At 44.1% G+C, this 14973-nt stretch overlaps 1 protein-coding gene across 1 annotated transcript; it reads left to right on the forward strand.

Moving 5' to 3' along the window:
* Positions 1–11046: 11046 nt before the first annotated feature.
* LOC130833229 (serine palmitoyltransferase small subunit A-like) lies at positions 11047–11295 on the forward strand. Its single transcript, XM_057702651.1, has one exon. The coding sequence runs from the start codon at positions 11089–11091 to the stop codon at positions 11293–11295; it is 207 nt and encodes a 68-aa protein (XP_057558634.1). The 5' UTR covers positions 11047–11088.
* The last annotated feature ends 3678 nt before the right edge of the window (positions 11296–14973 follow it).

A 14973-nucleotide genomic window follows, 5' to 3' on the forward strand; every position in this document is an offset into this window, starting at 1 on the left:
CTAACCCTAACCCTAACCCTAACCCGACACCCTAACCCTAACCCGACACCCTAACCCTAACCCGACACCCTAACCCTAACCCGACACCCTAACCCTAACCCGACACCCTAACCCTAACCCGACACCCTAACCCGACACCCTAACCCTAACCCTAACCCGACACCCTAACCCTAACCCTAACCCGACACCCTAACCCTAACCCTAACCCGACACCCTAACCCTAACCCTAACCCGACACCCTAACCCTAACCCTAACCCGACACCCTAACCCTAACCCTAACCCGACACCCTAACCCTAACCCTAACCCGACACCCTAACCCTAACCCGACACCCTAACCCTAACCCGACACCCTAACCCTAACCCGACACCCTAACCCTAACCCGACACCCTAACCCTAACCCGACACCCTAACCCTAACCCGACACCCTAACCCTAACCCGACACCCTAACCCTAACCCGACACCCTAACCCTAACCCGACACCCTAACCCTAACCCGACACCCTAACCCGACACCCTAACCCGACACCCTAACCCGACACCCTAACCCGACACCCTAACCCGACACCCTAACCCGACACCCTAACCCGACACCCTAACCCTAACCCGACACCCTAACCCTAACCCGACACCCTAACCCTAACCCGACACCCTAACCCTAACCCGACACCCTAACCCTAACCCTAACCCGACACCCTAACCCGACACCCTAACCCGACACCCTAACCCGACACCCTAACCCGACACCCTAACCCGACACCCTAACCCGACACCCTAACCCGACACCCTAACCCTAACCCGACACCCTAACCCTAACCCGACACCCTAACCCGACACCCTAACCCGACACCCTAACCCGACACCCTAACCCGACACCCTAACCCTAACCCGACACCCTAACCCTAACCCTAACCCTAACCCTAACCCTAACCCTAACCCTAACCCTAACCCTAACCCGACACCCTAACCCGACACCCTAACCCGACACCCTAACCCGACACCCTAACCCGACACCCTAACCCGACACCCTAACCCGACACCCTAACCCGACACCCTAACCCTAACCCTAACCCTAACCCGACACCCTAACCCTAACCCTAACCCGACACCCTAACCCTAACCCTAACCCGACACCCTAACCCTAACCCTAACCCGACACCCTAACCCTAACCCTAACCCTAACCCTAACCCGACACCCTAACCCGACACCCTAACCCGACACCCTAACCCGACACCCTAACCCGACACCCTAACCCGACACCCTAACCCAACCCTAACCCTAACCCAACCCTAACCGTAACCCGACACCCTAACCCGACACCCTAACCCGACACCCTAACCCGACACCCTAACCCTAACCCGACACCCTAACCCTAACCCGACACCCTAACCCGACACCCTAACCCGACACCCGACACCCTAACCCTAACCCAACACCCTAACCCTAACCCGACACCCTAACCCTAACCCTAACCCGACACCCTAACCCTAACCCGACACCCTAACCCTAACCCGACACCCTAACCCGACACCCTAACCCGACACCCTAACCCTAACCCGACACCCTAACCCTAACCCGACACCCTAACCCTAACCCGACACCCTAACCCTAACCCGACACCCTAACCCTAACCCGACACCCTAACCCTAACCCGACACCCTAACCCGACACCCTAACCCTAACCCGACACCCTAACCCGACACCCTAACCCGACACCCTAACCCGACACCCGACACCCTAATCCGACACCCTAACCCTAACCCTAACCCAACCCTAACCCTAACCCTAACCCCTAACCCCTAACCCTACCCCTACCCCTAAACCCTACCCCTACCCCTACCCCTAACCCTACCCCTACCCCTAACCTACCCCTACCCCTACCCCTACCCCTAACCCCTAACCCCAACCCCAACCCCATCCCTAACCCTAACCCTAACCCACATGGGAGTAAGCTCACCTGCACAGGACGGTCATGGCCACTCTGCCCTCCGTGGCTTGTGGTGGGATTCTGTCAGCCAATGTCGGGATACAGGGTTCTATGTCCATGTTTGCTGTAAAACCCTTGGACTTACCTCAATAACATTGTTTTCATGGATCTCCCTCTCGGCATATTTACAAAATAAATTATTTGCAACATTAAAATTCATCACATTATAACACATGAGCAGAAAGACACAGGACGACCCCCAATAATCAATTACTAGGAGGATTTTAAATTTCTAACAAGAAAACACTCACTCTCATCACCCTCTAAGACATGAGCACAGCTTGGAGTCTGCTGCGTTCTTTATTTGTCCCTCTGACGTTCCCAGAACCTTTCCTTAAAGGAGACACCTCTGGGCTCTGTGTGAACGCTGAGTGGTGACCATCAGCTAACTCTGAGACTGAAAAGCATGAGGATAGGAGACAGAAGCAGATGAGAACAGATGACGGGGAGAAGCAGGGGCATCCAAGGCTGAGTCTGGGTCACTGTCCAGAGAAGGTTGGCACCAGCAGGAGCTGTCCCCACTGGCCTCGTCATCGAGTGTGGGCATTGGGGACAGATGAACTGCCATGGCCACTTTCAGAGAAATAAAGCAGGAAGGAGACCCCTGTGAGCCAGATTGAAAATGGCCACTACTATGAAATAAGATACCCTTCTCAAAAAAGTGAAGACTGTTCTCTTGATTTTCAAAGACTTGCAAACACGCTCTCTTCTTCTGGAGGCATGTGGAAGCCTTCAGCCTTTGAGATCAGTCATGGGAGGAATCTGGGCTCACAGTAACCCAGCACTCACTCCTTGAGGATGACCAGCATCCACCCTGTGGGTGTTCCGGGGCCAGAAATCCTCTTATCACCTAGGACAGGAGGGGCCACACAGACATTCCACTGGACCAGCACGGGGCTTGGCTGGTGGGCTACAGACAATATCAGACACAGGATGTGCAAACATCTTGTCCTGTTTTGGATGGTGAATTATCTTTTTCCTTTCTCCTTTTATGCACAACTGTCTTTTGAGGAAGCCTAATTCATCTATTTTGTCTTTTGTTGCTTGTGCTTTGGGTAGCAGATCTAAGACATTATGGCCAAATCCAAGGTCATAAAGATTTATCCTCCTGTTTTATTATATGAGTTTTGGGTTTGTTTCTTTTTTATAATGTTGGTTCTTGCATCTAGGTCTTTGAACCATTTTCAGTTGATTTTGCATATGAGGGAGGTAAGAGTCCAACTGTATTCTTGTGCATGTCGGTATCCTGTGGTCCTAGCACCTGTGCTAATTGTTTGGGAGAAAATGTTTCCAAATGATGTGTCCCACAAGAGCCTACTTTCCAAAACATACCAACAGCTCATACAATGGAAAAAAAAATCAAAAAATGGGCAGAAGGCCTAAATATACATTTCTCCAAAGAAGAGATACAGATGGACAATAGGCACATGAAAAGATGCTCCACATCGCTAATTACTAGAGCCATGCACATCAAAGCTACCATGAGATACCACCTCACAGGGGTCAGAGTGGCCATCAAGAAAATAATCTACAAATAACAAATGCTGGAGGGGGGTTGGAGGAAAAGAAACGGTAGTACACTGTTGGTGCGAATGTAAATTGGCACCGTCACTATGGAAAACAATATGCAGGTTCCTCAAAAAACTAAATGTAGACTTGCCATAGGAACCAGCAATACCACTCCTGAGCATATACGCAAAACTATAGTTAAAAAAGATACATGCAGGGACTTCCTAGGTGGCACAGTGGTTAAGAATCTGCCTGCCAACGCAGGGGACACTAGTTCCATCCCTGCTCCAGGAAGATCCCACAAGCCGTGAAGCAACAAAGCCCATGCGCCACAACTACTGAGCCCTTGTGCCACAACTACTGAAGCCCACGCACCTAGAGCCTGTGCTCCACAACAAGAGAAGCCACCAAAATGAGGAGCCCGCACACCACCATGAGGAGTAGCCCCCTACTTGCCGCAACTACAGAAAGCCCATGTGCAGCAACAAAGACCCAACACAGCCAATAAATATGTATATAATTACATAAATAAAGACTTCTTCATTGAATCGGCCCTAATAATTGAACTTGAAACTGACCTCTTTAAAAAAAAAAAGATACAGGCCCAAGATATCACCTTAAATACCATCTTCACAGCAGCACTATTCACAATTGCCAAGACATGAAAGCAACCTGAATAACCATCAACAAATGAATGGATAAAGATGTAGTGTGTGTTTATACACACACACACACACACACACACACAATGGAATGCTACTCAGCCATAAACAGGAATGATATAATTCCATTTGCAACAACAGCGATGGACCTAGAGATCACCACACTAAGTAACGTAAGTCAGAGAACGAAAAATCCCATGTGACATCACTTACATGTGGAATGGAAAATGAGAAAGAAATGTACAGATCTACAAAACAAACACTCGCAGATACAGAAAACAAACTTGTGGTTGCCAAGGGGAAGGCAGAGGTAGGGATGAATAGCAATTTGGGGGTTAGCAGATGCAAATTATTATACATAGAATAGATAAACAACAAGGTCTGCCTGTACAGCACAGGGAACTATATTCAATATTCTGTAATAAACCATGATGGAAATGAGAATATGATAAAGACTCTGTGTGTGTGTGTGTGTGTGTATCTGAATCACTTTGCTGTACAGCAGAAATTAACACAAATTGTGTCAACGATACTTCAATAAACTAAATTTTTTAAAAATGAGGTTGGCATTATACCATCAATTAGTTAGAACACACTTTTATAAAGTAGGCCTTATTTCTCTTTTCCTTTCGAACAGGGACAAATGTTTAATAGATAGAAATTATCCTGAATTTCTCCCGTCTGAACTCATATCACACAGAACTTCAACTGTGGAACAAACCATGAATACTAGTTACACCATTGGGATGTCCTGATCCAACATCAAGGTGGTAAACCTTGAATCAAGCCTGCAGAAGCCTCTAAATTTGGAAATTCAAGCTGAAATGGAGCCAAATATCCCATGACTTCTCCGAAACGAGTGACACAGCCATCAACTGGAAACCATATGCAATCAAATAAATGTAGACAGAAACAACTATACCCTTCCTTTTTTCTTTTTAGGTGAAGATGGTATTTAAGGTGACATCTTGGGCCATTTCAGGAACTTACTCAGTTTCCTTGTATCTCACATACACACAGGAGATACACATTATTTAACTTGTGTGTTCAACTATGTGAAGCTAGTGAATACCACAAAACTGTGCATTTAAAATGAATTAAATAGCATAATGTCTTATATTTTTAAGGACAATAAAAAAAAGTGCTCTGCTGATATTTGTTAAAAACATCCTTAGTGAAAAAAGCCATACAAAAAACGTCACCCAGATCCCATACTTATCTTGTTTGCTTTAAATCCATCAAGGTTGTCCAAATGAGGGGAAAAATCAGTAATGGTTCCAGAAAAATAAAACTGGATCAGGATGGAAAAAGACATTTAAATACTGTTGGGACAGCGGGTGACAGTTGAAGTGGGCCTGTGTAGTAAATAATAATGCGGACATCACGACGTCCTCATTGAGGGGTTATGTGCTGCTTCCTTGGGTAAGTGTGCACTTTTTGTCATTACGGAAACTTTTCTATACATTGTAAATTACTGGAAACTGAATTACATTTCAAAGCAACCACGTCAATACCATACCAGAAAATCAGATAGGACAGCCATCAAACTTTGTTATAGAGGCCAAGACTTACCCAGGCCAAGACTTACCCAGACCAATTTCAACCGAAGTTGTGATTCTTATTTCCCTTGTAGGAGTACACATGGTATTGAGGCACTGTGGGAGGAGTACGTTAGTAGCCACCAAGTCTTGGGTCCTGTGGATTACCTGGGATGCAGTAGAAAGAGTGAGATTTTAGCATTACAATTTTTCAGATTACTTCAAAAAATATGTTCAAAAATACATTCAGTACAGTTTTATAATATGGAATAAATATACACAAATTAGCTTTGTTTCTATACACTAATAATGAACCATCAGAAAGAAACATTAAGAAAAAAATCCCATTTACAATTCCATCAAAAAGAACAAACTATGTAGGAATAAATTTAAGCAAGCACATAAAAGACCTATGCTCAGAAAATTATAAAGCATTGATAAAGTGAAGATACAATAGAAAAAAATTGTCCATGCTCATGCATCAGAAAAATTCTTATTAAAATGTTTATTCTACCCAAAGCCATCAACAACAGGTGCCAGGAAAACTAGACACCACACTGCAGAGAAGGACAGTGGTCACCATCTACACTGCACATAACACCAACTAAAAATGCACAATATTGGGCATCCTAGGTAGCACAGTGGTTAAGAACCCACCTGCAAATGCAGGGGACACGGGTTCGATCCCTGCTCCAAGATGATCCCACATGCTGTGGAGCAACGAAGCCCGTGTGCCACAGCTATTGAGGCTGCACTCTAGATCCTGTGAGCCTCAACTACTGAACCCATGTGCCTCAACGACGGAAGCCTGCATGTCTGGAGCCTGTGCTCCACAACAAGAGAAGCCACAGCAATGAGGAGCCCACGCACCACAGGGAAGAGTAGCCCCCACTCTCTGCAGCTAGAGAAAGCCCAAGTGCAGCAACGAAGACCCAACATAGCCAATACATACATAAATGAATAAATTTAAAAAAGAAAAGAATAGCTTGTCAATGGAATGGGCCTGGGTGTAAATCTCCATAAACAACATACCCTTGTTTACTGGGCTTTGCCTAATAATCTCCGTTAAACAGCTTCCTACATTCCCTAATGTCCCTATTTTCTTCTTAGCTGAGGAGAGCATTTAAGGTAGCGGTTCAGGCCATTTCAGGGAGTGACTCAGTTTTTCTGGGTATCTTTCAAGTACTCAGGAGGTACGCATGGTGTATATTACACTTTCAACTATTTTTCTCCAGTTCACCTCCCTTTCATTATAAGGTGCCTCTCCATAAAGAATGTAGAAGAGTAGAGGGGCAATGATTTCTCCTCTCATATAAGGCAATGCAATAGTATTCAGAGATATGAAGGAATGAATCAACTCCGTCACAGAAATAGAAAAAAGAATTGCTCTAACACTTTATTGCTACATGAAAGAACCCAGTCTGAAGTGCTACACACCTAACGACCTCATGTATATGATATCGTACAAAAGGTGGAACACATATATTTTGGAAACAGTGTATGGATTATGTGGTTAAAATATTCCATATCATACTTTAGTGATGAATACCTGCCACTATGCATGTGTCTACACCCATAGATTTTTTGGCAACCCAACAATTATAACCTTTTCAAATCTAGTTACTTATGATATGGGAATGTCAAACATTGGAATACAGAAAATGCAGCAAAGAATCTAACTGATTTAGAAATGTATGAGAAAACTCACTGTTGGGGGTGGGACCTAAGTTACCTTTGGAAATGAACAAAATCTGTAGGCCAGAGGCACAAGGTACCATGCATAAGCAGCTGACTCTGTAAGTTCTTTTCCATGGCGGGTAGTAGCTAACAGTACTGGAACCAGTATATCAGGAATCGAATGAAGAAGCACTGAATTCAATAAATGACAAATGGTAGAAGCTAGGTTTCTAACCACTGGAGTGGGAAGTTACAGACAAACAAAGGGAAAAGGTTACAATATCCATGTCTTAACAGATCAGGTTGGAGACATGAGTATAAAGCATCTTTAGCCTAATATAGATACACACACTTCCATGTAGAGATCTGTATGTGCACATGCAGAGGCTGGGATACATGCATGTATTTCCATGTGTTGTCAGCGGAGCATATTTAGCTTCCACATGTAAGGTTTTAATCCTATTCTCTAATAAAAGGAAGACACTCAGGTGTCCATCAAGTATGTGACGCGAACTCCTCTCTCCTCAAGTGTGGGTTCTGCGTTATGACTTTCTCCCAAAGAAGACATACGGTATGGACATGGAAAAAATTAACCTCACTGTGGGAAAACTTGACAACCTCTACCTCAGCTAGGTGACCAGGGTTAAGAATATAAGTGAGACGTTCCCTTGAGAGCCTGTTCTCTTGATACATAGTGAAGAGTGATCTGCTTTTGCAAAGCCAAGTCTACTCACAACAAAAACATCAGGCAAATCCCAGTGCAGGGCAGTCTACACAATACCTGACCAGTCCTCCTCCACACGGTCAAGGTCATAGAAACAAGGAGAGTCTGAGCAACTGTCAAAGCCCAGAAGAGACTAAACAGACATGATGACCCCCTGTCCTCTGTGGTCCTGGAACAAGGAAAGGGATAACAAAGGGACTATGAATATAGACTTCAGTTAATAATAAAGTGTCAATGTTTGTTCATTATTTGTGATGATTCTGTCGAAAATTGGACAGGAAAAATTAAAGGTCAAATAAGAGAAACCTATCATAACAAACTGCAAATCTAGAGGAAACAGGTGATTTCTTTGCAAAAACCCATTACCAAAAAGGACCCTAAAGTCAGGAAAATACAAAAAGACCAATTAACCACTGAGGAACCTCTTCCCCCTACTGGTGATAACTGTTCCAGGGTTTCCCTCTCCCAGGACGGGGAAGGAACAGGGACAGAGCTGTTTACAGCTCCCCTAATATCTGACCCCTCCAGTGTCTTCATCTCCTCCAGCCATGCCCACTCAGTAAGGACACCTGAGGAAGGATCAGGGATCATTGATTCAGATGTGTCAACTAGGACATTTTTTTATTCCCAGCAACTGGACACACTTACTGAAATTAAATAAATTAGTATGTATTGTAATGCCAGCAATAAATTAATATTTGCAAGCGACAAGTTTAAGAACGGGTTTGGACCTGGCAGGTCCAGTGGCTCACACTCTCTCTGTGTGACCTTGCTCCTCTCCAAAGCTTTGTCCTGCTCAGTGCCTTTGCGGGACCCCACTGACAGGCACAGTCTCTCTCACTGCCCTTGGGCCAACAGCAATTCTAGGCTGACAACCACTCACCATTCATTTTCTCAAACAGACTTTCTCCTTTTCTTGGGTTCCAAGAAAAGTTATGACTTTAAATGCCTTTGGCCTGGCTTGGGTTACATTCTCATCCTTGACATAATAGGAACCAGAAGAGGGAAAATGGAACTGGCTACATATGGGTTGTAAACCCATCCCCAAGCTGGGTGGAACGTGGGGTCACCCTTCTGGAACTGTCTGGACTGGAAGCAGGTGGAATGTAATTCCCAAAGGAAAACTGAGGCATAGACTTGGGCATGGGAACAGATGCTGTCTGGAGAAAGCAGCAGGTTCTACGTCAATGACAGCTCACTGCACAGCACAAATTCTGACAGGAGAGGAAGAAAGGGGGTCACTTAGGGACAGGGGCTGCAGCTCCTCACCCAGTGCTCTCACGGTCCTGCCAAGACCGCAAGAAGCTCTCTCACTTGCTACAAAAGCAGGATCGCTGTTGGCGGAAAACTCAAGTCTCCTGCCTTGGGTATCAGGTCCTCATATCTCAGAGGCTGGTCCAGAAGAGCCCATCTGCCATCAGGAGACACACAGACCTCATTCCTGCCCCTGAGAGGTGGGAGCCCTTGAGTCATACCAGCTCCCTGGCCATATTTATTACCCATCCCTGAAGAACAATGTCGTGCATTCTCCAGTTTCTTCTCTCTCCTTTACTAAAGGAAGACACCAAATGCTAGGATGGTAAGGAAACTCTTGTGCAATGAAGTAATGAGAGGCTCAAGAATGACTCCATGCCACGGAACCCATAATTGGAAGGCTTTCCAGAGGCCACAGGGATGCATACGGCTCTCCAAGACAACGCAGTCTCACTAGGAACCCCCCACTGGGAGGCCCAGTGACTCCCGTATCTTTGATTCTTCATGAATATGAAAGTCAAAAGTTTCAAACAACTGGAAGGACAAAGGATTGCAGGGCGATGGTCTGCTGTGCGGTTGCTGTGTCAGGGTCACACTCGAATGTTTGGAGGGTTAGTACCTTTCTTGCCAGGCTACGAGGCTTTGTGAGGGGAGACCTTTTCTCAACCACATGGGTGTTGGTAGTTGAAACATCTCCAAGGAATGCCCACACTGCCCAGGCAGCTGTTCTACTGCACAGCAACATGGTCAGCTCAGTCACTGTCCATGGGGTCTTGACATGGCCCAGGCTGGACTGAGCTAGAGGACCACAGATGCCTGTCTAGATGATGAAAGGTCAAGAACTCTCCTGAGACTTCATTGTCTAATAATGCCCACTCAGATGGGACAAAGGATGCCTGCAGTCCCAGGAGGGCCCCACCAGCCCTCAAGAAGGTAGCATGGGGGACTGGCAGGTTGCCACACCCAGTCCTGAATAAACCCACACATGCAGGCTGAGTGCCCTCCTGTCTGGGCTGTGCTAGAACCTGAGGCTGCCCAAAGTGTGGCTAGCGCCACCTTTCCTAGATGGGATGGCAGGAAGAAACCATGTGTGATTTACCCCCTCCACAACCCTTGACTGACATCAAGTTCGATGTTAAACACTCAGAAAGTACAGACATTTCATTCTCTCTGAATCCAGGTCTAGGGGGTAGAACAACAGTGGCCCAGCTTAACTCCCTGACTCATGTGTGACCCTGGGAAACTCCTCTGCATCCTGGAGACCTCAGAGAGGAGAGGGGAAATGCAATGGGGGCCAGTTATGCTTAAACATAACTCTAACTCCAACCATAAAGAACCCTAACCTCAAACACTAACACCCTAACCCCAGACCCCTAGATCCTCTACCCTGACCCTCCAACCCTGACCCCTGACCCCTAAACCATGACACTGACTAGAACCCCAGACCTAAACCCTAGCCTAGTGGACACCAAGCGTATGTACTCTGGAATAAACCAACGGATTCATGACCTTGCATTTAGCAATAGTTTCTTACATCTGACACTAAAGCTCAAGCAATGAAAGAAAAAAAAAAATAAACTGAATTTCATCAAAATTACAAACCTTTGGGGGCCAGCCAATGGGCACGGGGTGGCGGGCGGGCAGGCGGGCCTGGCGGCCGGGGGCTCTAGGACGCGAACCGGAGGCCGGCCGGACAGACTGACGTTTGGCTGCAACGCGGGCGGCGCGTGGCAGGGATGGCGCTGGCGCGGGCCTGGAAGCAGATGTCCTGGTTCTACTACCAGTACCTGCTGGTGATGGCGCTCTACATGCTGGAGCCCTGGGAGCGGACTGTGTTCAATTCCATGCTGGTTTCCATCGTGGGGATGGCACTGTACACAGGATATGTCTTCATGCCTCAGCACATCATGGCCATACTGCACTACTTTGAAATTGTACAGTGACCAAGATGTGCCCGAAATCAAGGAGTTCCTTAGGGAAGAGCCACCTTCTGAAGTTGGAACGAGACTTCATCAGATGTCACCAGAAACTCTACTAGATGTCAACATCACCAACCCTATGAATAGAAAGACTAAATTTAAAATTCATGAGTAGAACAGGAGAACGATCCTGACTCATGTGTTGTGTTCTTTATTTTTAATTTTAAAAGAGGCTCTTATATAGTAGTTTTTGTCTATTTTAACATTGTAGTCATTTGTACTTTGATATCAGTATTTTCTTAACCTTTGTGACTGTTTCAATATTATCCAGTGAAAGCTTTTCTTAATGTAACTTTGAGTACATTTTAATTGCCTTCTATTTCTAAAACCCAAAGTCATTAGTTGGGCTTTACTGTTCTTGCTATCGTATGGCATACATATCTGCCTGGATATATTTCTACTCTTGACCAAAGTTTTGTAAGAAAAAATTCAAGATTTGGGGCAGGGGTTTGGGGAGGGAGGATATTTTATCGAGAACTATTTACTAAAGACTTATCTGTAAGTTTGAACTCAGGAGTACAGTTTTAGCTATCTGGACTCTACTCTAAACAGCTTTTACTTTAAAACTGTTAAAGTGTTTCTTAACAATGAAAAAGGAAGATCTTGCTAAAGTTAAAATAGGAACATTTCACTTTTTAAATATTTAATTTGTGTGTGGACTTATTTCCAGAAAACTTTGGTGATGGTTCTCGTGACACATGGTTGTTAAGTAGCATTATTACATAAGGCTTATGTACCGTAGAGTTTTTAATAGAAGGTAAATCAGTTTGAGGGCCATTAGTAACAATGTACTTCCTTAAATTTAGTTTCATGATTGTAATGGGTGCTGCAAATGCATTTGCACATTGCAATATGAAGAGATGAATTGTTAACTATAGCAAAAAGAAATGTAAACTTGGTTAAAATCCTCTCACTCTTTGTATTTTTTTTAAAGATTTTTATTCCTTAAATGTAAAATGACTACCTAATTTTTTGATGTAAACTCATTAAATTCAAAGAGAGAAAAATCAAAAAAAAAATTACAAACCTTTGTACATCAAAAGAGGCTATTCGGAAAGTTAAAAGACAGCCCACAAAATGAAAGAAAATATTGGCACATTGTATCTGATAAGAGTCTTTTATTCAGACTATATCAAGAACTTTTACCACTCAACAAAAGAACAACCCCATTCTTTGAAATGGACAAAGGATATGAAAAGATGTCAAACAGGAGTAGTCACAATGAAAATGCAAATTAAAACCACGACCTTCACACACACTAGAATGGTTGTATTAAAAACAAATAAAAATAACAACTGTTGGCAGCAATGTAGAGAAATTGGAACGCTTAAACTTTACTTGTGGAAATGTAAAATGGTGTAATCTATGTGTGCGAAACTTTGGCATTTTCTCAATAATATGAAAATGTAATTATCATATGTTTCAACAACTCCACTCCTAGATACATACCCAAAGAATTGAACCAGGTGTTCAAATAAAAACTTGTACATCAATATTCACACCCACACTGTTCACAACAACCCAAGGTAAAAACAATTAAAATGTCCAACAACAGGTGAATGGATAAGCAAATAGGGTAGATACATAAGCTGCATTCTTCTGCCATAAAAAGGAATAGAGTGAAATGGTCCATCTGCTGTGGAGAACAGTAGGGGCTCCTTTAACTTTAACATAGAATTAATGTAGAATCCCTCAATTCCACTCCAGGGTGTCCACCCAAAGTATTACAGAGCAACGGCTGGAACAGACATTTATACCCCATACTCATAGCAGCACTATTCACAGGAACCAGGAGGTGGACACAACACAGTGTCCTTCGGCAGATGAGTGGATACGCACAAGGGAGCATCTACACAAGGAATTAATTCAACCTTTACAACTAAGGTAATTCTCACACAGGCTGCAATGCGGATGAACCCTGAAGTCATTACGTAAGTGAAACAAGCCAGACGCAAAAGGAAAAACATCCTATGATTCGCGAGCATGAGGTATCCAGATAAGTCACATTCAAAGACAAAGTAGAAGCTTGCCAGAGGTTGAGGAGAGTTAGTGGTTACTGGTTACAGCGTCACTTAGGGAAAATGAAAAAGTTCTGGAGAGGAAGGGTGAGGATATTTTTACAACAATGTGAATGTAGTGAATGCTATCGAAGTCTATACTTAAAACGATTTAAACAATGAATATTGTATGTTCTTAATCACAATGAAAAAAATGATACGTTACAACATGGAAAAACACAGAAAACGTCCTAAGTGAAAGAAGCCACACAGAAAAAGCCACCCAGATCACGCTCATCTTGTGTACTTTAAATCCATGAAGTTTTTGAAAATGAGGGAAAGCCCCAGGGATGGTTCCAGGAAAAGAAAACTGGACTAGAATGGAAAAAGACATGCCCACAAAGTTGGGGCAGCTGGTGAAAGATGAAGTGGTCCTGTGGATTATAATGTGGAAACCATAATTATTCCTCATTTTGGGGTTATGTGCAGTTTCCCTGGGAGAGTGGCCCTGTTTCGGGTAAAACACACTGCAGTATTTGGTGTGAATGTAGAAAACTGTCTACTGCTATTTACAGTGTAAACGTTTGAAATTTACTAGAAAATTACTTTTGTACAACTATGTCAGCAGCATGCCAGAAAATCAGAGATTACATCAAACATCGCTATAGGGGTCAAGACTCACCCAGACCAAATTCAACCAAAGTGGGGATGCTAATCGCCCTTGTAGGAGTCCACACGGTATTAAGAGGGACCAGGGAAAGATTATATGAGTAGCCACTATGTCTGGGATGCTGTGGATGTCGTGTATGTAGTTGAAACAGTGGGATTTCTGAATTCTAGTTTTCCACATAAAACCACCAAAAAACTGTCAGAACTGAAAAATGAGTTCAATATAACTGCAGGATCATTTGTAGTTCTATTTACTAATAACAAAATATCAGAAAGAGAAATTAACAATTCCATTTACAATTGCATCCCCCCCCCAAAAAAAAAAAAACAGAATAAATTTAACCAAGAACTTGAAAGACCTGCACACTGAAAACTGTAAGACATTGATGAAAGAAACTGGACACACAAAAAAATGGAAAAATATCTCAGGCTCATGGGTGAAAATATTGTTAAAATGTCCATTCTACCCAAAGCAACGTACACATTTACACAATCTCTACCAAAATTCCAAAGATATTTCACAAAAACAAAACAAACACTCTCAATACTTGTGTGGAGCCACAAAGGACCTAGAATAGGGACTTCCCTGGTGATCCAGTGGGTAAGACTCTGTGCTCCCAATGCAGGGGGCCCAGGTTCAATCCCTGGTCAGGGAACTAGATCCCGCATGCCACCACAAAGACACAGTGCAGCCAAAACAAACTTAAAAAAAAAAAAGGGACCCACAATAGCCCAACCGACAATGAAAAAGGAGAACAGGCTGGAAGCATCTCCCTCTCTGACTTCAAGCAACATTACAAAGCTACAGTCACTAAAAAACACTGTGGAATTGGCACAGGAATGGGCACACAGACCAGAAGAAAAGAACAGAGCCCAGAAATACACTTACAAGTATGTGGTCCGTTAACTCATAAGAACAGTGCCAAGAGCATACACCGGAGAAAGGACAGTCCCCTCCATACACGGCGCTGGGAAC

Source organism: Hippopotamus amphibius, chromosome 12 (genome assembly GCF_030028045.1).
Source record: "Hippopotamus amphibius kiboko isolate mHipAmp2 chromosome 12, mHipAmp2.hap2, whole genome shotgun sequence".
NCBI lineage: Eukaryota > Metazoa > Chordata > Mammalia > Artiodactyla > Hippopotamidae > Hippopotamus > Hippopotamus amphibius.